This window comes from Triplophysa dalaica, chromosome 2 (assembly GCF_015846415.1).
Source record: "Triplophysa dalaica isolate WHDGS20190420 chromosome 2, ASM1584641v1, whole genome shotgun sequence".
Taxonomy (NCBI): Eukaryota; Metazoa; Chordata; class Actinopteri; order Cypriniformes; family Nemacheilidae; genus Triplophysa; species Triplophysa dalaica.
This window is the reverse complement of record NC_079543.1, coordinates 26,809,721-26,834,083: the sequence shown is the minus strand read 5'-3', so window position 1 is coordinate 26,834,083 and position 24,363 is coordinate 26,809,721. Positions and strand designations below refer to the sequence as shown.

The 24,363-nt window shown below is 38.4% G+C and overlaps 1 protein-coding gene across 1 annotated transcript in view; it reads left to right on the top strand.

Moving 5' to 3' along the window:
- The window catches only part of pard3ba (par-3 family cell polarity regulator beta a), a 112,094-nt gene that overhangs the window by 79,995 nt on the left and 7,736 nt on the right, over window positions 1-24,363 (top strand). Inside the window, exons 19-22 of the mRNA XM_056763418.1 lie at window positions 9,082-9,189; window positions 9,393-9,650; window positions 14,891-14,999; window positions 23,374-23,444. Coding sequence (XP_056619396.1) covers window positions 9,082-9,189; window positions 9,393-9,650; window positions 14,891-14,999; window positions 23,374-23,444 — 546 coding nt within the window. The remainder of the gene's footprint in view (window positions 1-9,081; window positions 9,190-9,392; window positions 9,651-14,890; window positions 15,000-23,373; window positions 23,445-24,363) is intronic.

Here is a 24,363-nt window from a genome sequence, read left to right as displayed (position 1 = left end):
AAAGCACAATTTTTATACACGGTTCTGTTGCATGTTATACTAACCTCTATCCCATGATGACATAAAACAAGATCTATTCTGTGCTACGCTTCAAATGTGAGCGAACCAATCCGACACGGCATCAAGCCAATTAACACAGCTGTTTTTCCTCTACCCAGAATGCATCACGCTTAAATCATCCAACTCACGACCTTATCTTGTGTTCCTAAGCCAACCACGTTAGACATATACTAGTGTAGGTATAAACCCCCTCATGACGCTTGTTTGTGAGCGAGCTGATGGCTTTGGCAGTAATCTGAAATGGAGACGATCATTTAATTTGCTTAAAGGTACCGTGTCACTAATCTCAGTTTTTTTTTTTAAGAAAATAAACATCCTTCCTGTAGATACATGACATGTTTTGAACACCATTGAGTTTGTGATGGTCTTACAGTTTTTAGTTTAAAGCTGCTGTCATTTCGCCCTTTTTCACGATTTCGGGTTAAAACTTAACATTGCAAGTTACTTTTGGTATATATCTTTTCATGAGCTGAATTCAAATGATGTCATTTCTCACCAAATCATACCTAAACATTTTCAGTTTATTAATATCGGCAAGTTTTTAACAAAAAAAATGATCAATAACGTGCTGTGTACCTGCACCGTTGGTCCTTTCTGATGTTGTGTTAACTTACATACACCCCAGCTGAATGCCGTAAAGATAATTTAAGCTTGTAATAGTGTAAAGTTACAGCGAACACGTCTAATGCTGTGTACCTTGCAGAGGTTTTTATGACACCTGAGAGAAATATTCAACGGTGACATGAATTCGAACCCTACAGTTACATGAGCTATAAAACGGCTCATACTAACCGACTGGTTAAAACCAACCCCGGCAACAGCCGCCCAATGGGACGTGTCTTCATACCTGCACATCTCTCTTCTCCACATCAACACCTCACTGGGTTTAATATGTCATTTTTAAGGTTTTCTCTACTATTATAATGTATTTAATATTTTCACTTACCTAAAAATTACACATGTGACCTTGAGAATCAGTCTGTAAGTGATCCATTGTATGATGTATTTATTGTGAATAATTGTGTGATTTTCAACTATTTCGAACAAGGTGATTTGGAATTGTTTGAGCTTTTTACGTTACATTACAAACCCTTAATGTACATGTGGGTTCATTTGTGATTTTAAAAAGCGTTCTATTGACAAATAATGAAAGTAGGGGGGCCACGATATCTGGCTTTCATTACACGGGTATTGTGGTCGGCAAATAGGCCCTTTTCACACGACGTCACGCATCTTCTGTTCTGTCACGAAGCAGCGTATTATTACTTCCACTATTCGCTTAAGACAACATCAAAGCTAGATAAAGGATACAAATTCTTCATAAACAGTTCCTGTTTGATTATGAAGGTAAGTGTTTTGTATACATTTTTATGTTAGCGAAGATGCTAGGATAAGTACTTGAATACGTGTTTTTTTTTCACTGTTGTTAAATTCCAGCGTGACGGCAAAACATACGTTCTTCTTCTTCTTCTTGTTGCAAGACGGATGTTATGAAACACTGCTTTGTGAAAAGCCAGAAGTTAAGTCATTGTGTAAAGGGCCTACTTGCGTTGACAATTTTATCCGGTATCCGGTTATAGAATAATTAATAATGCAATCACTCAAATTCAACTTCACCTTAGTTTTATTTTATATTTTCTCATTTTTGGGCCAATAAATCACCCTCAAAGGAGACAGAGACTGTAGTTACCATTGTGGCCCCTGAAGCAACATTTTAAAAGGGTTATTAGTTATTTACAATAAGTGTAGTATCAACACAATGTTTATATATCACGATTTTTCATATAAATTAAATCGTGTCTGTGCTTTCAAAACCTCGGATCTTCAAATTCTCTGTTTTTTAGGAAGTGGAATTTTTACTTTTTTCTTGGTTACATATTTGGATAATAATAATGATTCATGACAAAAATTTAAATATAGGGATATGAGGCTGCAGAAGGACAGCAGCGATATCATATAATATGTCAATAGCGGTATATTGTGACATGCCACGTAGCTAGTCTCTTTACGGGCTTCGTATTCAAAATCTCGCATTTAAATGCAATGTGTTTTTACATAAAGTGCACTCCAATCAGTGCACATATTATCACAGAAAAAGTGTTTATAATAGAATGCATAACTGTTAAATTGACATCTGGAATTATTTCTTCTATTTGGCATCGCTAACAGGCCCCAGCAGGGTGCAACACGGATGCATCGCTTTCCATTTCCTGTTCGAGTGGGAACATATGATGCCGTGAACGCAATCGTTCAGCGCAGCCCGCGAGAGGATAATTACTGAAATCTGTTTCTAAGACGAACCCCCCCAGTTCTGCGGTGATTTCCTCATTTATTCACGCTGATGTGTTCTGTCAGTCAGGCGTTATGGACTAAAAACACATATTCATATTAACAGGGAAGGCGAAGAGTCTTATTAATATTCATGAGCTTTTGCATACCTAATCGCTTGTGGCAGGCCCTGCGCTTCCTGTTTGTTGGTGAGGGTTTGATTATAGGTTCACTGGTGTCTTTAAACTTCTCTAGACTACACTTCTGTGTCTTGAAAACAGTTTTTGAACCGAGCGAAATGCTTAAGCTGAATCATCGGCGAGAGGTTTTAATCTTTAAGATGTTTAATGTTAGCCTGCTTTAAAGCCAGTTTGTATTTAACAAACTCAGTGACAGTTCAAGACAAAAACGGGTCGATTTCACTAAAGCGCAACTTTTGAAATATAATCACAGAAAAAGTGTAACAAATGCAGCTTTCTTTAGTTACAGTAAAACGTTCCTGTACTAGGTTTTTCGCAATATCTATCAATAGTTATACCGACAATATGCGACAACATTTTTTGTCATTTATCGTGATATTAATAACAGTGATAGTTGGTATAATGTTAACATTACATGTATTGAAAATAAAACGAATCATTTAGCAGCAGTATCTGGTTGACACTTTAATGCAGTAGGTGGTGGTTTGAACGAGGTTCAACATTTTGCCTTGAGGGCCACAATGGTTACAAACTCTCTCTTTTCCTGCTTACATTGTCTGATTAGCTAAAGAGAGAAAAAAACTGCATCCACTGTTGAGAAAAGAGAAAATTTCTAATGCATTCTATTGTCTTTTGTTGTGTCGTGCCCGGTGTAGTCACGGTCAGAGCCGTTGAATAACAGAGTTACGACACACTTTGATCTGTGGTCATGTTGTTCTTGGAGCTCTTAATTGTTCCAAACCGTCAGTCTTTGTGAATGGGTTTAATTGGGAGAGCCAGTGGAAGCAGCTGTTTTTGCAACAAATTTCACTAAATACTTCCACAATATATGCACTGGTTACTATGTTGACTACATTTATAATAACATTTTGTCTGATGAGAGACCGTTTTATACAGTTTTGTGTGATTAATTTGACTAGGACGGTTGCAATACATTAACAGCACGCATGCATTCATCTGTTTCTTATGCTTCTATGATCATCCGTACATACCCATGTCAAATTATGTTTAGACATTCACATAAAAATGCCCAAGTATTTTATCAATAAGTAATCAATGATCACTAGTAAACGCACCACAAAAAAACTTAAAAATCAAAAAGACAAATAATTTCAACCCATAAGAGATTTTATTATATCATTTATACAGGGAGATTTTTTTTTTTTTATAATGAGCAGTTTTTATAGAAATTTATTCAGCCACACATAAAGATACACAGAAAATATATATATTTTACTTTTTCATATAAATTACATGTTTCGTTTAAAAACATCCTTACAAGAAAACACCAGTTTTAAAGAGATGTATTTTATCAACGTAGATGCGAATGTGTTTGGGAATCAGTGAAATTGATGGGCTTCAATGCAATGTTTGGAACTATAGAGCCGTCCGTGACACGAGTCTATGCGAGTGTCTCTACTCACGGTGTTAGCCAGTAAGCCAGCCTCTAGAACAATCACAGTATATACAATTTAAAAAGGTTTTTTATATTTCTTGAAAAGCAGAAGTTTTGGAGATACAATGCTTCCTTACAACAGTGATATTTGGTCCGTGAGTTTATTCCACTAATAAAAAACAACAAAGTCTGTGAGTTTATTCCAAGTATGGAGTTCATGCTAAATGTTTATTTACAATAAAGCCCTTTACTAGAAGGCCCAGAGCACAACCGCAACTTCCTGCAGGGGGGAATTGTCACTGTGACAAAACACATGGCGCCTTTCTATATTAACAACATCATGTGAAAGTCACAGAAATGTATTCGGCCGGCCATGTGATGCTACATAAAGACTCTTATTCTAATAAAAGTGAGATGTGTTTTGAGTAGGAATGATGCATACATACTGCATTACTGTGTGTGTAAGAAAGTGATGCTGTCAGCTTATATTTTCTGAGTGTGTCAAGCTTTACCGTTTAACCACAAGTTGTATCCCGTGACTTGCTCGGGGTCTTATACCCCCCGTCTTTGCTCATCATTATGAGACGGACTCTGTGATTGATGTACTCTTCTCCAGCAGGTCTGGGCTCGGGGAATGCCACTCTGACGGTAAAGGTTAACAGCATCTTTCCCATCAGAGACACGCCTGGTCTGGAAGTGGTCAAATCACATTAACCTTTACTTTCACGTGTTTTTAATATTAGCGAGTGCTACGATTATAAAAAATCCCTTCCTATGCAGGTGCATCGTGCCCGTCTACTATTGTTGAATGTTTTTTAAAATAGCTTTAGAGCGGAGGATGCTGTGGCTCACACCATTAAAAAATGATTTCGTTTTTAAAGAAAAAGGTTGCTGCTGTGCTTGCCAGAATACATCTGTTCAATGCAATAGATGTGTAGACAACTTTATAAACCGTGAAATCACATTGAGAGATTTCTGCGTTACGGCAAAGTTTTGTTTACTTTTGATAAAATAAGGCAATAAAAAAATTAAACAAAATAACATGTAACAATATTTTAATCTGCATAAATATAAAATAAAATAATAAATAAAATATTGCATTTATTTTAATCATATAAATAAATTAAAAAAATTATATTATGCAGATTTTCAGTATGGTTGTTCAAACGTTTTACTTATTTTAGCAATTAAATGGTTTTTACTTTAGAATTCTTGCTTTACTTTTCCATTTTTTTTTACTATTACAGGTTTTTTACTTTATTGAGAGTTTTACAACCATAAATGTTGTAAATAAATATGTCTCACCGTTTTTCTTGTATTTTGATGATTGGTCTTCAGATGTAGTTTTTTGATATTTGGTGTACATTTACACGTTGTATTTTATATCAGATAGCTAATTTTTCACGTCAAAATCATTTTTCTCTATATAGACTGTAACGGATTTTCTTGTACAGATAAGATATGGTGAGTGGTCCATGAACATCGTCTGAATATAAGAGACGGTCATCCACTAGTTTAGAATGACAGATGTGTGCTGTCATACCCAGTGTCACCATGACAACTCAACATCCAATCATCGGTTGCTTGATTGATGTGTGCTTTGTGATTGATGGACACATGCCACATAAATCATAACAGCACCTTACACCTAAGCCAGCTGTAGGATTTTTAAAGTTTTTATTTTATGTGCTTATTTTACTCCGAGACGGGTGAAGAAAGTCAAATGTTTTGATGATCTGCCTCAGGAGGTTGAAATCACTTGTGCTGTGATTTCTGTAACAGTTAATGATGCAAGAGGATTTGAGATATAGCTTTAGCTGCTCAGTTTCTCACTGCGATGGAATTAGCGCGGTAATCCTTTTTTTTACTGTGTTTTAGATGCGCAGGCTGTTTTTATTACTGCTTTTAATCTCTGAACTCTCTCGCTTTCACTCATTTATCGAGTCTCTTCTTCTGTATCTGCACATTTACTGTAAATCTCTTCTCTTCTGAATTGAACTCGGTTTGTCCTTGATAACCAAACAAACATTTGCATAATCAATTATTGCTGAGCATCGTGGGAAATCCTTTTTATTCACTGTTATATCATCTTACAACACGCTGTTCTTGTTTAGTACTTGTTTTTTTATCTAGTGTTGTTTAGCTTCAGTTTCAAAAGATTCAGAATGCAAAGAAATTGAATTATGTCTCTAAACAGTGCTAAAAAGCACCACGGTATTACCATGTTTATAACATACTGTGTACCATACGAAAAAATCAATTTCATATGATTGTGGTACTATGGTTGTACCTCAAAATAAAACAAAGGTTCATGAATAAGTAATATAATTATGGTAAAACGTCACCGTGTCATGACTCCAGCACAGCACAGAACGTTTATTCAGATGGGAACCAGAATCAGGACTCTTGAAAGGGATGCTGATCCGCCGGTGACAGGTTTAACTAATTAAAATCATCCAGACAGAGGTGATGCGGGCGTTAATGTATGCCAACATAATGATCAGCTTAGCACTACATCCCAGGTGTCCATAGATCTCCGCGTCTGTCTCTGGGAAAACCGAGGCTTTGGCTGCTAAAACACAAGCCTCTGGTTTAGACTGATGAATTTCAGCACTCAGTAAACTTGAGTCGATCGATAAGCCGAGGACAGCCAGCACTGCAACAGAAAAACCTTCTTACAATAGCTGATGTAACATTGTGGATTACGTTACCACCGTTTTTCATTACGAAACATGCTAGCGATTCTCAACGACGTTCCTGCTGCGCAATCACTGCTTAACGTTAGCATGGAATTTTCGCAATCTGAACGTGAAGTCTCCCAAGAGTTACATAGAGGGACTTAATCTGAGGTTAACGACCAAAGTAATGCTAATTCTCTTCACAAAACCAATTTAGACCATATTAAACCGTTTGCATGCTACCCAGGGCTACATACCTCAACCTTATGCTAACAACTCTTAGAAGTGTAATCAGCTTCCATGGGCATGTTTCGTATTTACAACCACAATCGAATCCACCTGAGCGCTCGAGGCAAATTGAACAGTCAAGTGTGTTTTCATGGCTAACTGGCTGACTTGCAAGGCAATGAAGGGGAAGCTCTTTGAATGATATCTTGGCTAGCGTGAACTTCCCTTTTCAGAAAGTTCTGACTACAGTAAAACGATTAGCAAACGTGCGGCGTGTTAGCACTTTAATGGCAGAAAATATTATATGCAGTTTTGGCGTTGTTCCGCCATGATCACTTAATGCATTTTGTTCCAATTCTTAATTGAAAGTCAATGAGTTTAATCGATTAAATTATTAACGATTGATCAATTGATTATCTAATAATTGTTTAATTGTTCAGCATCCCGAGTTGCTACAACTATTCTTTAATTGACTTTGTCATTTATCTATATAGCTACATTTTTATTGGTGTTTTGGCATATTTTACTATCATTTACTGTTGTATTTTGTCAAGCAACAGTTAGCATTTTACAGGTTTGTAACAGAGCTGAAAATGATGTGATGACTTCATATGATGTGAAATGTGTAGAGATGTTTGATCTCCGTGTGTGAGTGACGGCTACGGTCGCACAGAATTAGCAAGACCACGGCGCATTGATATTCAAACCCCGACTCCCCCTGACTTTAATGAGAGTGCTTAAGGGCAAGGCAAAGCTAGCATTGCCAGCTGCCGGTATAAGATCGCTCCAGCCTAATGAGATAAATACAGTCATTAGTGTGTGTGTGGGGGTGAGAAATACAGCACTATTGAAACATAACACGAGAGAGGAAACGCCGGATCCAACCGGACCCTTGTAACGCTTGTGGGCCAGTGTTTGGATCATGTAGTCGTGGCTTATCTTGAGCAAACATGCATGTACGTTTTGTCTGTACGCTGATGCCTCGAGCGGTGTCTAAGTCAAATTAAAAAGAAATTTGGGATGCTTGGGAAATGGAGGTTTTTGGATTATTATTGGCTTTTAAGAGCACACGCTTGCAGGAATGTAATTGAATTCTCAGTGGTTTCGAGTCAATGTTCAAGATCCTGTTGATCAGATCCGTTTAGGCTTGAAAATCGAAATCTTTATGACTGTTTGTGTTTTTATTGTTTTATGTTGCTGAATTTTGACAGTGTTTGCATTGGGGGGGGGGGCTCCGCTAAAATTGCTTTGTATTGCCAAAATGTCAAAAAAATGAATGTTACAATTTATTAATGCAGAAATTACATTCAAAACATTGTCTCACACATCCGAATGTCACAGTCTTGGATCAAATTTCCTAGTTTTTTATCCGCAATTAAGAGAAAAGGATTCGTGCCGATTGTCATGACAACGGGGAAGTTAATGATGGCACCTGTGAGCTCCAGGGCCAAGCAAATCCAGCGCTGCTCTGAGCAAACATGCTAATTCTGTCTGCTATAAAAAATGAGTATGAGTTCATTGTGCTTAAGCACTTTGATTTGTTTTCCTTCGCCAGCGATTTGAAGCTTAAACATGATCCTCTGAGTAAGATGAAATGCTCAGTATGTCACTGACACGTACTGAATGAACCCAACTTTTTAAAAGTTTTAATAAAGCAATACACTCTCATTTATTCACTTTCATGTCGTTCCAACTTGTAAATTACTTTTTCTTCTGTGAAACACAAAAGAAGATATTTTGAGAAATGTCTCAATGGTTTTGTATTCAGACAATAGAAACCAATGTTGTTTAAGCATCATTGCTGAAGCTTCTTCGGTGTCTCACTGCAGCTGAGATGAGATGATCGTTTCCCCCCTTTTCTTCTGTCTCATTAGTCACTTAATTTTTTTCATAATCATTTCCTTTTCTGTCTTTGTCTCCGTCAGCACGGAGACCCAGCCTGACCTCAGATCAGTGCAGAAGAATATGTGAGTTTCTGAAGGTTTGGCTTGGAGAGGGGCTGGATGTTCGCAACAGGGCTTTGGATACTAATTCTGCTCGTTTTAGGAGTGTGTGTCTGTGTGCGCATGTGTGCGTGCTTGTTTTTGCAGGCGGGTACATGGGCAACCAATCATTAGGGTTTATAGAGCAAATTCCGCTTTGGAAACACTGAGAAATTGAGTCTGTGATTACAGAAACATGACATCTTGTTTTTATTTCTCTCCGTGTCCATCTTTTATTTCCTCTACACTTTCCTCGTATCCTTTCTCAGATTTGGGAGAAAAAACAAAGAAGAGAAGAACAAATCCAAGACCAAAAACTTGGGAGCTTTGAGCGAAGAGGAAGTTGACAAGAGTGAACCTGAGATCTTTACGTCAAAGTATGTTTATACGTTTTAAGTTAACACGCGCATAAATACGGAATGCTACATTTTTGTGCGACGTTGCAATTGTCTAAAGTATTGAGGTCTAGTTGAATTTATGTACAATTTGTTCAGTCTAAAATGATTTTCAAATATCTGTATCCAACATTAATAAAATCCTTTTTTTACACCTTTCATCCCATTGTGTTATTAAACCACAGAAGTGAAAGAAACAGTCCGGCTCTTGGCCGCATGAACTTCCATGATGTCGAAGACGACGACTTGGATCCCAACTACGCACGCATCGACAATTTCAGACAGCCCCCTTCCTCAGGACAGATTCAGCGTGGAACTCCCGCCTATAACTTAGCTCAGCCTTCTTTACCCGCCCCTTACAGAGAACCACCCAATGAGGAAGCGCTGGAAGGACTTTATGCCAAAGTGAACAAGCAAAGAACCGCCCCTCCAAAGACTGACAGGTATGAAACGATATTGATGTCTCTTAAAACTAAATTCAAGTCCGTACATTATGTAACATTTACATTAGTAGTTTTCGAGAAATTGACAGAAATGTGTGGTAGTTTTACGAATGAAAGTGAGGAGGTCTGTGAAAACCTTTAGGCGGCGGTGTTGACAAACTCCTCATGATGGTAATTTTCTATTGGCTAAAGTAGATCGATGGAAGATAAAGTGTTTGTTGTTCCTGTTATCAAACGTTAAACTGTAAACTCGCAGACGCAGCCCGTAACGAAAAATCCAGGCTACCCGCTAACTAACTCTTTGGCCTTTTAGTCCAGTCAAGCTGAAATATTGACAGGCCGGTCTGTGGAGTCGCCTGTGATTTACTGTGCAGTCGTACAGTGTGTATATACAGAGAGGACGTGTGTTTTTAGTCCAGGTTGAGTGTTCTCAACGACAGAGCTCATTGATTTGTTGTCTGGCGGTAATTATGCGCGAGTGTTGCCTCGTCTGTGGGGACCACGTTCATTCTTGCGCTCGTCTCACCATCGATTCGCACAAGATTATCCTGCTCGCGCTGTGCTGTCCGCCGAGCTCACACACACACAAAGGGTAATCCTATCACACACTACAGCACATGCCCCTAAAGACTCGCTCTCATATGCTTCACTTTAAGAAACGCTCTCGGAAATACATTAGCAAACCCTTTTGTGTAGACTGCATAGTACACATGTTCTGATATTTATTTAAAGGCTGCAATCTCTAAGGTTGTTGACCTCTGGGTTAGTCAGTCAAAATGACGCCATTTACATGCGTGTCTTAAAGGAACAGCTCACCCAGAAATTACGATTTTGTCTTTCAAAACCTGTGTGATTTCCTTTCTTCTGCAGAACACAAAAGAAGATATTTTGAAAAATGTTGGTAACCAAACAAACTTCGTTGACCTTCATTTTATGAACACAAAACCACTGAGAAATTTCTTAAATATCTTCTTCTTTTTCATAGACAGGTCTTAAGGAGGACAAGAGGGTGAATAAATGATTACAGAATTATTGGGTGAACTACCTCTTTAAAGGTACATTAGCAAACTATTAAATTCAAATTAAAAGGGATTGTTCACCCAAAAAATAAAAATGTTGTCATCATTTACGCTCACCCTCTTGTCGTTTCAACGCTTTATTACTTTCGTTCTTCCGCAGAACACAAAATTAGTTATTTTTGCATTTAATGTTGTTAAGTTGGTTTTGTGTCCATACAATGAAGTGAATGAGGGCGCAGTGTTGTTTGGTGACCGGTTTTCTTTAAAATATCTTCTTTTGTGTTTCGTGGAAAAAAGAAAGTCATACAGGTTTAAAATGACACGAGGGTCAGTAAATGATGACAGAATTTTCATATTTGGGTGAACTATCCCTTTAAATTGGAATATAAACAAGTACAGAAAGAAACTTAACTAAACAGTTGAAACATAAGATTGCAGGTTACTCTTATACTATTTTTATATGGATTGTTTTTATGAAATCCAATCCAACAACTCTTACATAATGTATTTATTACTAATTAATTTTATACTTTTTATTTAACATTTTATTTACACAATCAATAACTGATTATATACTTTATTGACAATTTGTTATATTTTCTTAAATATGTATTTTTATATTTTTTTCGCATAGAAAAATCACTATTAAATCATAAATATGTTAAAGATTCTTTTGTTGATTTTTTTGTAATGAATTGATGTTGCAAAAAAATGACATGCTTTGTACTAATACATATTCAAGTTTAACCAAAAGCATTTGTTGTTAAATTTCTGCAATTTTGGTATTGCGTCGGTCACGAGCCGTCCAGTGTTCATCTAACCCTCTGTAGCCAAACTTGTTGATAACTACTAATATGCAAGGAACTCATTTAAGTACACTAACACGGATAGGTTATCAATCGAAAAAAAAAACATGATAAATGTCTCACCTGAAGCAGTCTCGTGATTCAAACCCATCAGTATTTGTGAGCTAGCGCTCGATTTCTGTGTCAGAGAGCAAAAAAGAGAGCGTGGTAGCGGGAGAGAGAGATGGTCAATTAGCCGCAAAGTAACAGTCAGACAGATATGCAAAACCTTCATCTTCCCTTCCTGCGGTAGAGTACTTAATTACCCTTCTCTCTCGCACACGACGCCCGACGGCTCCTAACAGCCTTTGTTCTTTCTACCGTTTTGCACATAATAGATGTGACTGATAAACATTAATGCTGATCAAACATGGGAAATACAGCCCTGCATTCACTTGTTTAGGAGAGTACAAAGACCGCACTGCCATTTTTCACAAGAAATGCTGACGCAGGGACGGTCGTGGCCAAACGCGGCGTCTGAAAGCCGGACCCAGCTCCAGAGAGTTGGACCGAGTCCAGCGCTGAGAAATGGGCTTAATCGAGCTAATGGCCCACCGGCCGCGTGTGACGCCCAGCTCTGCTTCTGCCATTTCTTAATCCTTTCCTCAATTTTTTTTGTGTGTTATTTATCACACGTCCTAGTTAAGATAGATTTGTATCCGCTGTGCTTGCATTCACACATTTCTCTGTAAAATGCATATATTTGGTGTACCTTGTAAAGTTTTGGTCAATAACATTGCATAGCACATCTTGATTTGAAGTACCTGATATTAAATATTTGTGTGTATACAGTGGTGAGTCTATATGCGTTCTGATTTACATAAACATTTGGTCTTGTGATGATGGTGGCCACCCACATCTCTGACAGCCCTATCTAGACAGAGCAGGACTCTGCATAATTGAAAAGTGGACATTTTCATTACGACCTGAATGGCAGGTGTGTTTATAAGAGGGTGTCACTCCTGATTACAGGTCTGTGTGGTGGCCACTGGCTGCGAGAGATGGCAGTGATGTCAAATCTCATTATACAACACGTCCTGTGGAAAAAACACAGAGAGAGCTCCACTGTTTCTAGCATTACCTTCATGTCAGTATCTATTCATCCATGGGTTGTTTGGGGGCCTGAGCTCTGTGTGTTGACAGTTATACAGTTCGATTGTGATCTTAGATTAATTCTTCTGTCTATATAATCATATTCATAGTTAAGAGGAAATGTATGCAGGATGAGCATTCCCGTATGGCATTTATATAACACTAGACAGCTTACACTTTATAAGAGGGTCTTATGTGTTAATGTTTATTTTTATAACACTAGTTTTTTTGGTTTTATCATACAAGCAAATTGCGTCAGTTATATTGTTTGGTTACATGTTTTTTAGTTTAAAATTGTTTTTTCATACAGAAAACTGCATGAAGAGAACTGGATGTTTTGTTGCAACTTTTGTCCGCCCTTCGTTATATAGAAAATTACGTAAAACAGTTTCGTTGTTTTGTTTTACAATTTAGTTTGCCATGTTTTCATACAGAATATTGCATCAAACAGTTGCGTTGTTTTGTTTTTCGATTTCAGTTTGCCCTGTTTTTATCATGAATATTGCGTTAAGCAGTTGCGTTGTTTTAAAAAAATGTCCACCCTGTTTTGATACAGAAAATTTTGTCAAACAGTTGCATTTATTTTTTCAGTGTGCCCGGTTTTTATCCAGAAAATTGTCTTGAGTTGCGTTGTTTTTATATTTTGTCCACCCTGTTTTTTTATACAGAATATTGCGTCAAACAGTTGCATTGTTTCGTTTTTAGTTTGCCTAAAACTAAAACTTTTAGTAATGCCTTTAAAATGTAGTTAGCTCTGTTTTAATTTGCGTGAAAGAGTTGCCTTGTTTTGTTTTAATCCCTTTAAAGGGATGCATGTTAAACAAACGGAGGCCTGAAGAGCGCACACATGCTAATTGCTAGCGCTGCTTTCTGTTACACAACACTAGCACTAATTAACTTTACTGGAATACTATTTTAACAAGTCGCTCACAGCAGGAAACACTCAGGGTCTTTAAAGATAATCTGAGATTGCAGTTCATCTAACCGGACTCAAAGCAAGGAACGTGATATCTTTACACTTTCTCCAGTTTGTGTGGTAACCCCGTCAAAACACGCCAAATGAAGTGGTGATGACAGGCAGCCGTCAGATGCTTTTTAATTCATGAGCACGTCTACTAAAAGAGGAGCAGGATTTTAGTTGCACTGTTTCTCCCCGAAAAGTTTTTAACTCTTTAACTCTCGTCCCTTCAAAAGTAAGAGGTCTCCCCTCGTCATGCTAATATGAATATGATTCATATGTTGAGCGTGGGCTCCCGGCAGCAGCTAATTAAACATTGATAGTGTTTCTCATTCAGAGGGTCGTGCGTACTCTCAATCAGAATGGCAGCTCTAATTGCGTTCTGTGGGATTAGATAATGGATGATGTTCCTGCTCTCCATGTCCTCCAACAGCTGCTGGAGTGGCTTAGATCACAGACTCTCGTATTTTCAATTATTCTACTCTTTACAGCATCTGTAGATGGAGTTTCTAGAAAATACCAAAGTTATACATAATCATAGATATGCATGATCTGTATTACAGTTAACGTTTTTGATACGTTTTCAGTCACACTTTTGATAAAATTTTAAACCTGTATATGACTCTTTCTTATGTAGAACACAAAAGAAGATATTTTAAGAAATGTCTCCTTGGTTTTGTGTTCATACAGTGGAAGTCAATGGCGCCAACATTCTTTGAAATCTTCTTTAAAGTCATACAGGTGTGATATGACATTAGGTCGAGTAAATTGTCATTTTTGGGCGAACTATCCAACAATATGCTCTTTGGGGAAGATTATAATTGGTGGAAACGATGGCCGGTCAGGACTACTCATCATAGTTTTTTTTCTCTATTTTTAAGGTCGCTGTACTGTTCTGTTGAAGCACTTTATGCTCTGATTTCATAACGCTGGTCCTGTTCTGAATCAATAGATGCCCTGAGGTTTCATCTGTGCTTTTATTAAGCTTACAGATGGTGTGTCTGTGTTTTAAACGTGGATAATTTAATACACTAAAAACACACAATTTTTCATCAAGCACAGTTTATTTTAGCCTCAGTTGATTTAGAAATGTGATGAACCAAATTGCTTCTAGTGGAGTCACATATAGACACAGTTGCCACTGGGTAATGATATTTTGTTATGAAACTCAGTATTGTGCATTTTTTATTTAATCATTTATATTTAAATGATATAAGGTGTTGTATTCTGTAGTAACCTTTAGGATGTCTGTAACACTCATTTGATATGTTGGTGAAGATGTTTTTATGATCTCTCGTCTGTCTTGGTTTTGTATGTGTGTTGCAGTAATGAAGACAGATTGCAGCAAATCAGAAATCAGCTTCAGCAGGTGAGACCCGCCCCATCTTATGATGACCTGACCGCCCGAAGAAGACATGAGTATGACCCCTCCAGAGTAAGTGTCCTTCTTTCTTCTATCCTTCCTTTCATTTGCCTTTCTTTCTCTCACTCTCTCTTTCCTACTCTTTTCCATCAACTTACTTTCTTTCTCTCTCTCTTTCTCTCTCTCTCTCTCTCTCTCTCTCTCTCTCTTTTCCATCAACTTACTTATTTTCTTTCTTTCTCTCTTCCATCCTCCTTTCTTTATTTCTTTCTTTATTTCTCTCTCTCTTTCCTACTCTCTTCCATCAACTTTCTTTCTCTCTTTCTTTCTGTCTTTCTTTCTCTCTCTCTTTTTTTCGCTCTTTATTTCGCTCTTACTTTCTTTCTTTCTTTCTTTCTTTCATTCTTTGTCTTCCATCCTTCCTTTCATTTGCCTTTCTTTCCCTTGTTTTTTTATTTCTCTCTTTCCTTCTATCTTCGATCCAACTTTCTTTCTTTCTCTCTTCCGTCCTGCCTTTCTTTCTTTCTCTCTCTCTTTCCTACTGTCTTCCATCCAACTTTTTTCTTTTTTTCTTTCTTTCTGTCTTCCATCTTTCTTTCTTACTTTTGCTCATTCTTTCTTTCTTTCTTTCTTTCTTTCTGTCTTCCATCCTTCCTTTCATTTGCCTTTCTTTCTTTCTGTCTTTCCTTCTCTCTTCCATCCAACTTTCCTTCTTTCTTTCTCTCTTCCATCCTCCTTTCATTCTTTCTTTCTCTCTTCCTTCCTCCTTTCTTTTTTTCTTTCTTTTTTCATACCTTACTTGTTTTCTTACATCTCCTTTGCTTTCTTCCCTCCCTCTCACTTCCTTCCTTACTCTCTTCCACTTTTTCATCCATCCATTCCTTCCCTCCTTTTCAGTTTGGCTTGTTTCATATTTCTTTTGTTGTCTGATGTAGTTTTTCTTTCCTCTTTCTGTTTATTCATCTTTTCTTTTGTTAATTTTACTCTTCGAAAAATGAACTCTTAAAAGGTTCATGATGCCATAGAAGAAATATTTGTGGCTAAATGATTTCATAAAGAACCCTTTTACATCTGAGGAACCTTTCTATTTGATAAAATGTTCTTTGGGGCTGAAAAAGGTTCTTTAGATTAGAAAAAGTTTGACTTGCATCAAAGTTTTTCTGGCCCCTTCTGTGAACAGAGCTCTAACTTTTTTTAGACATAGAGTCACAAATTCCATGTTCTTTAGTAAGAAAACAATTATATATTATTATCTAGCATAAAATTAGCTTGACGTTTCATGTAAGAATGTCTGTAATTATGACCTCCTGCAGTGGATGGTTTTCTAAAGGTTAAGCTTCTTCTTTCACCAATCCCTCAGTTTCTTCTGTATGTCTAAGTGCTTCATGTTGAGCAGAGATTTTTTGTGGTGTGATGTATTTTTAGATCCTTATGTTGTGTGGGTGTGGATGTGTTTTATTGGGCTGTCTGCACTGCCCAGAGCCTAAAACAAGCTGACCCAGCCCTTGACATCCCAGCATTTACACACTGCGCCGCTGGCCGTACACACACCACAGAAATTCAGTTTCTACTAGTTTTACATTCTTATGAAAGCAGACTAGATATCTTTTCCAATGTTTTCTCAGTTTTTTACTCAAACTTGAAGTCTCACACATAGATATAATAGGGTTTCCCATCCAATTGGGTTACTTACAGAACAGTAGGATTATGTTATATAGCTGTCAATTTAAAGATTTCAGGTAACACTCAAAAGTAAAGTTGACTGTGTGTGAGTGACGTCAGTGGACCATTCCAAGATGGCGGACGCACCTAAGGGCCTGGAGTGCTTGAATAAGGCATCTAGTTATTTTTGTCTATGGTCTCACACATCCATATCTCTTTTGGTAAAACATCAAGTCGCAAGACTCTCATTAAACGGAGAATTCAACCCAAAATAAAACTTCTTTCATCATTTACTCATCCTTATTTTTTTAAACCAGTGTGCCCCTTTGAGCTATGGAATACTTAAGGAGATTTTAGGGGACTTTTAGCCTCGGTCACCATTCACTTTCATTGTGTGGAACAAAAAAGCAGAATCAGCATTTTAGTTTTTTCTTTTATAGAAAAGTGCTTTTCTGTATTTTTACTATAATCATGACTATAGGAGAGCAATATGAGGATGAGTTACTCAAGACGGAGTCTTTATTTTGGAGGCTTCATTCATGAGCACTTTCTCAACTCGCCATTCTCAAGACGTGTTCTCCTCTTGGTTCCTTGTATAAACATAAATAAATAAAGCAGTGACAAATGAGGCATTCAAACATGAAGTTATGAAGTCAAGACAGCAGGAGGCGTTAGATTTATTATGTATGAATGACAGAGAGAAAATAGGAATAAAAAATTGGCTGAAAGAATCGGGGAACATGAGACAGACAAAAAAGTAAACAGAACCACAGAAACAGAAGAATGGTACAATTTAGCACAAAGCTCTCCTAGTAATAGAAGCGATTTGTGCAGGAGATAGCAGAGGTGACGGTCAGCTGTTGTGTTTCAAAGCACTTTAAAACAAAAACTCAATCTAAATTGGAGCTGAAGCTTTCTCAGAAGCGCTTATTAGACCCCGAGCGCCCTGAGCCACACTCGCGTCCATCCAGATGTCCAGCACTTCATTTTACAGAGATTGAGGGTTGTGTTCAGGGCTCGGCGGAGTTTACAATTATAGCATATATGATCATGTGTGTCTGCTGGAAAAAGTGAACTTCATTTAGGCTTTTCTGGACGTAAGGGAGAAAATACTTTACAAGCTCTTGAGCTCAGCTAACAATGCAAATAAATCACTTTTTTTTCGTTGGTAAATGTTGGCTTGTCATGCAAACTCTTGTTAGTTGAACAGAGCTGTTGGTAGATTAGCTACCAGATTTTTAACCACACGTTTTGTGGTTTTTGCTCGATTCATTATTATTCTTTAAAACTGAGCATCTTTGAGTGTTTTAAGGATACATATCTGTTTTCGCAGTGTTATTGACGACTTTGTGGCTTTGGATAAAATCTCTGCCAACATAAGGAGCAAGCATGAGGCGTACATTTCATACAGACTGTGTGGATACATTAGTTTAATTGGTTAAGATGCTGGTTTTCTCACACCTTGAGTCATTCTTGACCAGTATATTTAGCATTGATAACTATTGGCAAAACCATGGTTTTACTTCAGTAACCATAGTTTATTTTGTGGTGACCATAGTTTTACTACATGTAGCGAGGAAGGCGTGACGGGAGCCGTAGGGCGGGGACGGTGGCGTGAGTGATAGTGGAAATCAGCTGTGTGCGTAAAAGGACGAATCGACAGGACTGCCGGCAAGAGAGGACCGGGCCCGGACATGTGTTAAGTTTAGATTTATGTTCTTGTTGCCGGCAGTCGACGGCGAGGTGGCTGCCGGTCTTTTACTTCCGTGTTATTGTTTGTTTATTTTTATTAAAGTGGTTTGAGAAATGTTCGCTGGTTCCCGCCTCCTTCCTTCCTTTTATTGAACCTTGTAACACTACAGTAATCAAGTTTTTTGTTTTTATTGTAGGAAAACCATTTTTTTTTTTAAACCATGGTGGTGGTTCTTGAGGGAGTAAAGCAACCCCAACACCGTGGCAAACACACTAGCAACCACATAGCAACAGGCCACCCAGAACACCATAGCAACCAGCCTCTTATAACATCATGGCAACCGCATAGCAACAGGCCACTTAGAACAATATAGCAACTGCATAGCAACACCCGGGCAAACACTATAGAAATCACATAGCAACACGCTTGCAAACACACTAGCCACCACATAGCAACAGGCCACTTACTGTAGAACACTATGGCAACCGCATAACAACAGGCCACTTAGAACAATATAGCAACTGCATAGCAACACCCTGGCCGACACACTAGTAACAGGTCACACCGAGCAACAGGTCAAATAGAATACAATCTATACTAACTTTCGGGTTAGCCTACAAAAATACGTCATCTCTGACACCCTAGCAACTATAGAGCAACAGGCCACTTAGAACTCTATAGCAACTATATAGTAACACCCTAGCAACCATTCATGACAGCGACTTCTGCTGATATTGATGCTGATATTGTAACAGATAGACTGCACATGTGTTTACAGTCCAGTCAGTCCGGCAAGTTAAGTAAGAAATATAACCTGCAAAGGTGACACGGGAATTACGAAATAAATGGAAAAGAGACGGAAGGTGTAGAATTAGGTAGATGGCTGTCATTCTGATTGTTTTCTCACAGTTTGAAATGAGCACTCTGGTCCTGTCAGGTCCAATTAATCCAGCATCTCCAGACGCACACGCGTGCTTGACAGACATCCGTGACGGACGCCTGTAAAACGATTGAGCGACGGCAGCGAGTTCGCTTTCCACAGACCTCACAAATAATCCCAAATCCTAAACCAGGTGTCGGAGATGTCACAACACATCAAAGTGAACTCGAACAGGAAGATTAAGACTGAAAGAGAGGGAGACACATACAGGGAGCGAGAGACCTCGACATGGTTGTGCTCGAGCGAGCAGGTCACAACTGCAGAAAGATGGATTAGATGTTCATAGCAGTGGTCTTTGTGAGAGAACAGTAAACGGTGGTCCGGAATCTGAACCAAGAGAAAGGAATTGTGGGAAGGGAGACGTAAAGAAGCCTCGGGGAGAAATGAGCAGTGACTCATCATTTATTACTATTCCTGTTTTGCGAGAAGTGCTTGATATGTCATATTGCTTCTCATGTAGTTTGTTCTGTTCGTTTAGTTTGACAAAAAATAGTGAGTATAGTGAGAAACCTTGCAGTTTGACATACCGGGTGAACATGGCTTGAAAAATCACCTGTGTGTTAGTGGGTCAGGTGAGATGCATGAAGAGGTCAGCAGACTCCTGCGGTCTTGCGTCTAAATGACCCTCTTGAAATGCTTTCACCATCTGCTGCTAACAAGCGTGGGGCATCTGGGTGGCATGACCGTGGCTTTTCATGGGACGTTAGAGGGCACCGGGCCGTGGCAGCACTACATCAAAGATGCGCATGCCGCACACGCCACGTAGACTCTAGAGAGAGAGAGAGAGAGAGAGAGAGAGAGAGAGAGAGAGAGCGACGGGATGACCAACATGTTTAGTTTAGCAGCGAAGCAAGCGTTGGAGGAAAGGCTTTGTGGAAAACAAGAAGAGGAAAGTTTGAAATTGTTGATGTTGATCTGGATGTGAAGCAGCTTAAAAATAGATTCAAACTGAGAAATGGACTCCATTGATATTTATCCATTGAGTTTTTTCTGGGTTTTTTTTTTAAGGATGTTCGAGTAGTCGGATTTTAGTTTTTCTTTCTTATATATATATATATATATATATATATATATATATATATATATATATATATATATATATGTGTATTTTTTAAAGAACTAAAAAAAAAACAAGCAGTGAGTTGTTTGGTGAAGTTTGAGCACACGTACACGCTCAGCAGAAAAAGTGACTAAGCGCTGCTTTCAGGCACAGCGATCACAGCTTGAGCTCCGTGACAAACACTGAGCCCGGTTTGTGTTTGCTGAGAATCGCAGCGTTAGGTCTGAATCCTGTTGAAGTCCGACGGCAAAGCTTCACTCGCTGCTCATTCCCTTCACAAGAGACTTCCACTCTGAGCCTGAATCAATAGAATTTATTTACATTTATGCATTTGGCAGATGCTTTTGTTCAAAGCGACTTGCTTTGCATTATACCATACATCAGTTTGGAGCATGTGCAATCTTTGGGACCGAATCCATGACCTTGGCGTTGCTAGCGCCATGATCTAACCACTGAGCAACAGGAAAGAAAAAAATGACACTACAACGTTACACGGAAAATGATAAAAGCAAAGTTTCTGAGGGATTTTCATTGACTCCCGCAAGGCAAATGTTGGTGGTACTTTTGCATGTACGGCATGTTTGCACGCACATGACTGATGTCCAAACCGCTTTTCCAAAATGAGTTTTTGGTAAATGCAAAAGCTTAAAGACATGGATCATTACTATACTTTGATTTCAGGTGTGTGTGTTGGATCAGTAAATCTAGTTAACGCTCTTATCACACTGTTCAGCCTGTAGCCTGTTTGACCATCTGTACATTTTATCTCCGGGTAATGACGGAAGCCAAACATCTTTTTTATAAATCGTCTGGTTGATGTACTGATATATGTCTGAGAAAAACCGAACTCTTGTCTCTTTTTGTTAATAATAGAATAAAGGGTTAGGCAAACAGGTCATAAATATTAGCATTATTATGTTAAGTTTACAATGTTATATTTTTATTTATTTTATTTTAGTATATAGTGTAATTTCATACTGGAACATTTGTTTGACACATAGCAGAGTTTATTTTTTGTTGCTCAGGAGACTGATAGACTTCTCTTTTGTGTTTCACTCGAGTATCAACCTAGTCTCAGACATTTCTCTCTAAATTTGATCAGAAATGTTCGTCAATAATGACCTTTGAATTCAGACTTGGCAGATCTGAGCTCAGTTCGATACATTGTTTAGATCTCTTCTGAAACCGTGATGACAGAGATATTTATCAGATTTCTGAGACACAGATGAGACTTAAGCAAGTTTCCATTTGCTTTACATAAAATCTCTTTGATGTCTATGATAAATACTTGAGATATTGAAGATGATTTTTTTGTTTACGTATTTGAGACACAAAAACATGTAACTATGAATAATACAATGTAACAATTAAAAAAAATGTTTCTCACTTAAATTCTTATCGTTTCTTTATCAAGTTTTAACATGCAGAATACTAAAATCTAATTTTGTTTTTAACCATCAACGCTACTCGCCAAAAAACCTTCCCTCCGCTACAGACATTTCTAGAATTTTCTTATTGACAATCGGAAAAACTTATTTAAATAGGTGAAAATTTGTACAGTATTTGTTCATTTGCAATAAATGATTATCATAATGAATGATAATGAGTTACACTGCGTTATTGATTCACCAAGTCTCATTGATACGTGGTCATCATGCCCTACATGTTGTACACATGCGTGTTTGTTTAATGTAAATACATCCGTTTTATTCTACAGCATTTGTACCCATGACATCCGTATTTGTATTTGAAAAACTTTGTGAGTGTTTGCCGTCTCGGTCCACGTCGCAAGCACAGCATTACGTTTCTGCCTTAACACGAACGCACGCAAGTCCTTCATGTGTCCACACGGCCATTTCATCTGATAACAGGGCAGAGAAGACTGCCAGTTTTTGCCAGCTCGGTTGCCATGGTGCCCCCATTTCCCGTTGGTGAGGTCTAGCAGGGTTGAGCAGGTTTTGTTGATCCTTTTTAACCCACGTGGTTCAGCTAGACCAGACCACCAAGTCTGCCGTGGCAACGTTTCAAATCCTCTCTCCCTCCGTTGGAGTCGGGCTCCTGGCGCAGGGCCCACGTCTTGTCCCCTCTGCCTAAAATGCTAATTAGCCGGTAAAGATCAATCGCACGTGCCCGCGATAACATCTGCGGCCAGTGGGGGGAAACACGTGAGTGTGGTGGAATATTCAAAGTGTGTTTTGTAATAAACCTCCCTATGGAGGTAACAAGCTAACATTTCAGCGCATAAACGTCTAGAGATTTTTCTCCGAGATGTGCTGAATGTGTCCAGATGGAAATGTGGAGGTTACAACAAATTACAGACAGATGCTAAATGTTCGGTGCTGTTTTTATGTATTTTAACTTGAAAAAGTTGTTTGAGCAAACTTAATCGCTAGCTCTAATAAAAAGAATCGAACTTTGGCTTTTTTAAAAAGGTGAAAACCGATAGACGTTGGTCAGAAACGTGGAATCATTAAATACCGTCATCCGTAACAAAGGCTCGACTGATTCCCGTGTGGTCGGAACAGACGTAAGAACGCATGAAAGGAACTGATAAAAGCGAGGAATTGTATATGGTTTTGATCATTGTGCACGCGCAGAACTCTATCAATCCCACAATCGTCTTTTAAATCTCTAAACGTGACCTTTACGGCAAACGCACGTCGCTGTCTTGCGCTCGTGCCCTGGCATTCGATCCCTGCGAGACTCTTTGTTTAGAGACGGCACTTAGCATGCAGGGTTGTGCACTGGGGCGGCAGTCACACGGCGTTTAGAACCGGCTCTATGAGATAAATGCCACCGTTCTCCTCGCGGAGGAGGCGGAAATGAGCTCCCTTCTTTACATAATGCCTCTAACCTTCATCTGTCACACGCGGCAATCCCAGAATCCCACCGCGGACATATGAGACTGACAATCAACCTAAAGTTATTACCGCCGCACCAGCTTTCTGTATTTTAAGTCATGAATAGGATTTAATTCATTGTAATCATGAAATTGTAAAAGGTGTGATTTATTGTGGGTGGGGCTACTGAAATGACGTCACTAATAAAAACTTTTCACAATTTGATGTTGGTTTTCTTTGTTTGTTTGCAGATCAGAGGTCCCGACCCTAGAATGGCTCCAAGAAACAATGATGTAGATCGGCTGTATGCGTCTGTGCCCAGGTAAGACCTGTTTGTTTTTGTACTTTGTGTAAGAAATATTTGCAGCTGTTGATCCTTGCGCTTTTAAAAACTCACAGTTTTTACTTAAGTCTGGTTTGTGCACACTGTGTGACTAACAGTAGACCACACCCTTCCTGGCGTTCTTGATGTATCACTGGTTGTCGGTCAATGGGGACCATTTTTTGGGTGACCCAGTCGTCTTCTCACAGCGTTCACGCCCATTTAAGTTGCATTTTTCATTTTCAACACTGAGGTAGACCGTAGCTGATAAAGTGTGGTGTCACGACGTATGTTTTTAAAAAATGAAGCATTAAATTATCAGACAATTGTAAAACGAGACTAAACTACTAAGAATTTTTTTGCATTGTAGAATAAACAACGTTGGTGTGGATTCGAATACGTTTTTATACCTGGACTTAAAGGGACAGTTCACCCAAAAATGAAAATTCTGTCTAGTTGTTACAAAACGCTCTTAATTCTGTTGTTCCACTAAACGCGGAGGTTTTTAGAAGAATGTTTGTCCATACAGTTCTGGGGCACTATTGAGTTCCATAAGAAAGAAAACTACTATGGTAGGCAATGGTGTCCCAGAACTGTTTAGTTATTCTTAAATTATTCTTCAAAATATCTTCTTTTGTGTTCCACAACACAAAGAATTTAATACAGCTTCAGAGTGAGTCAATGGTGAAAGTATTTTCATTTTTGGGTGAACCATCTCTTTAAGAAGAGTCTAAACATGTGATCAGAGAGCATCTAGGATAGCTACGCTCAGATTTGAAAGTAGATGCACACTTCGGTTGTTTTCTTCAGTTTTGTGGTTGTGTGCTTGGCTTTACAGTCAACAATGCAAAAAAGCAAAGGAAGAGGAAGGCGACATCATTTCTCACACACACACTCATTCTAATCCTCTTTCAGCCCG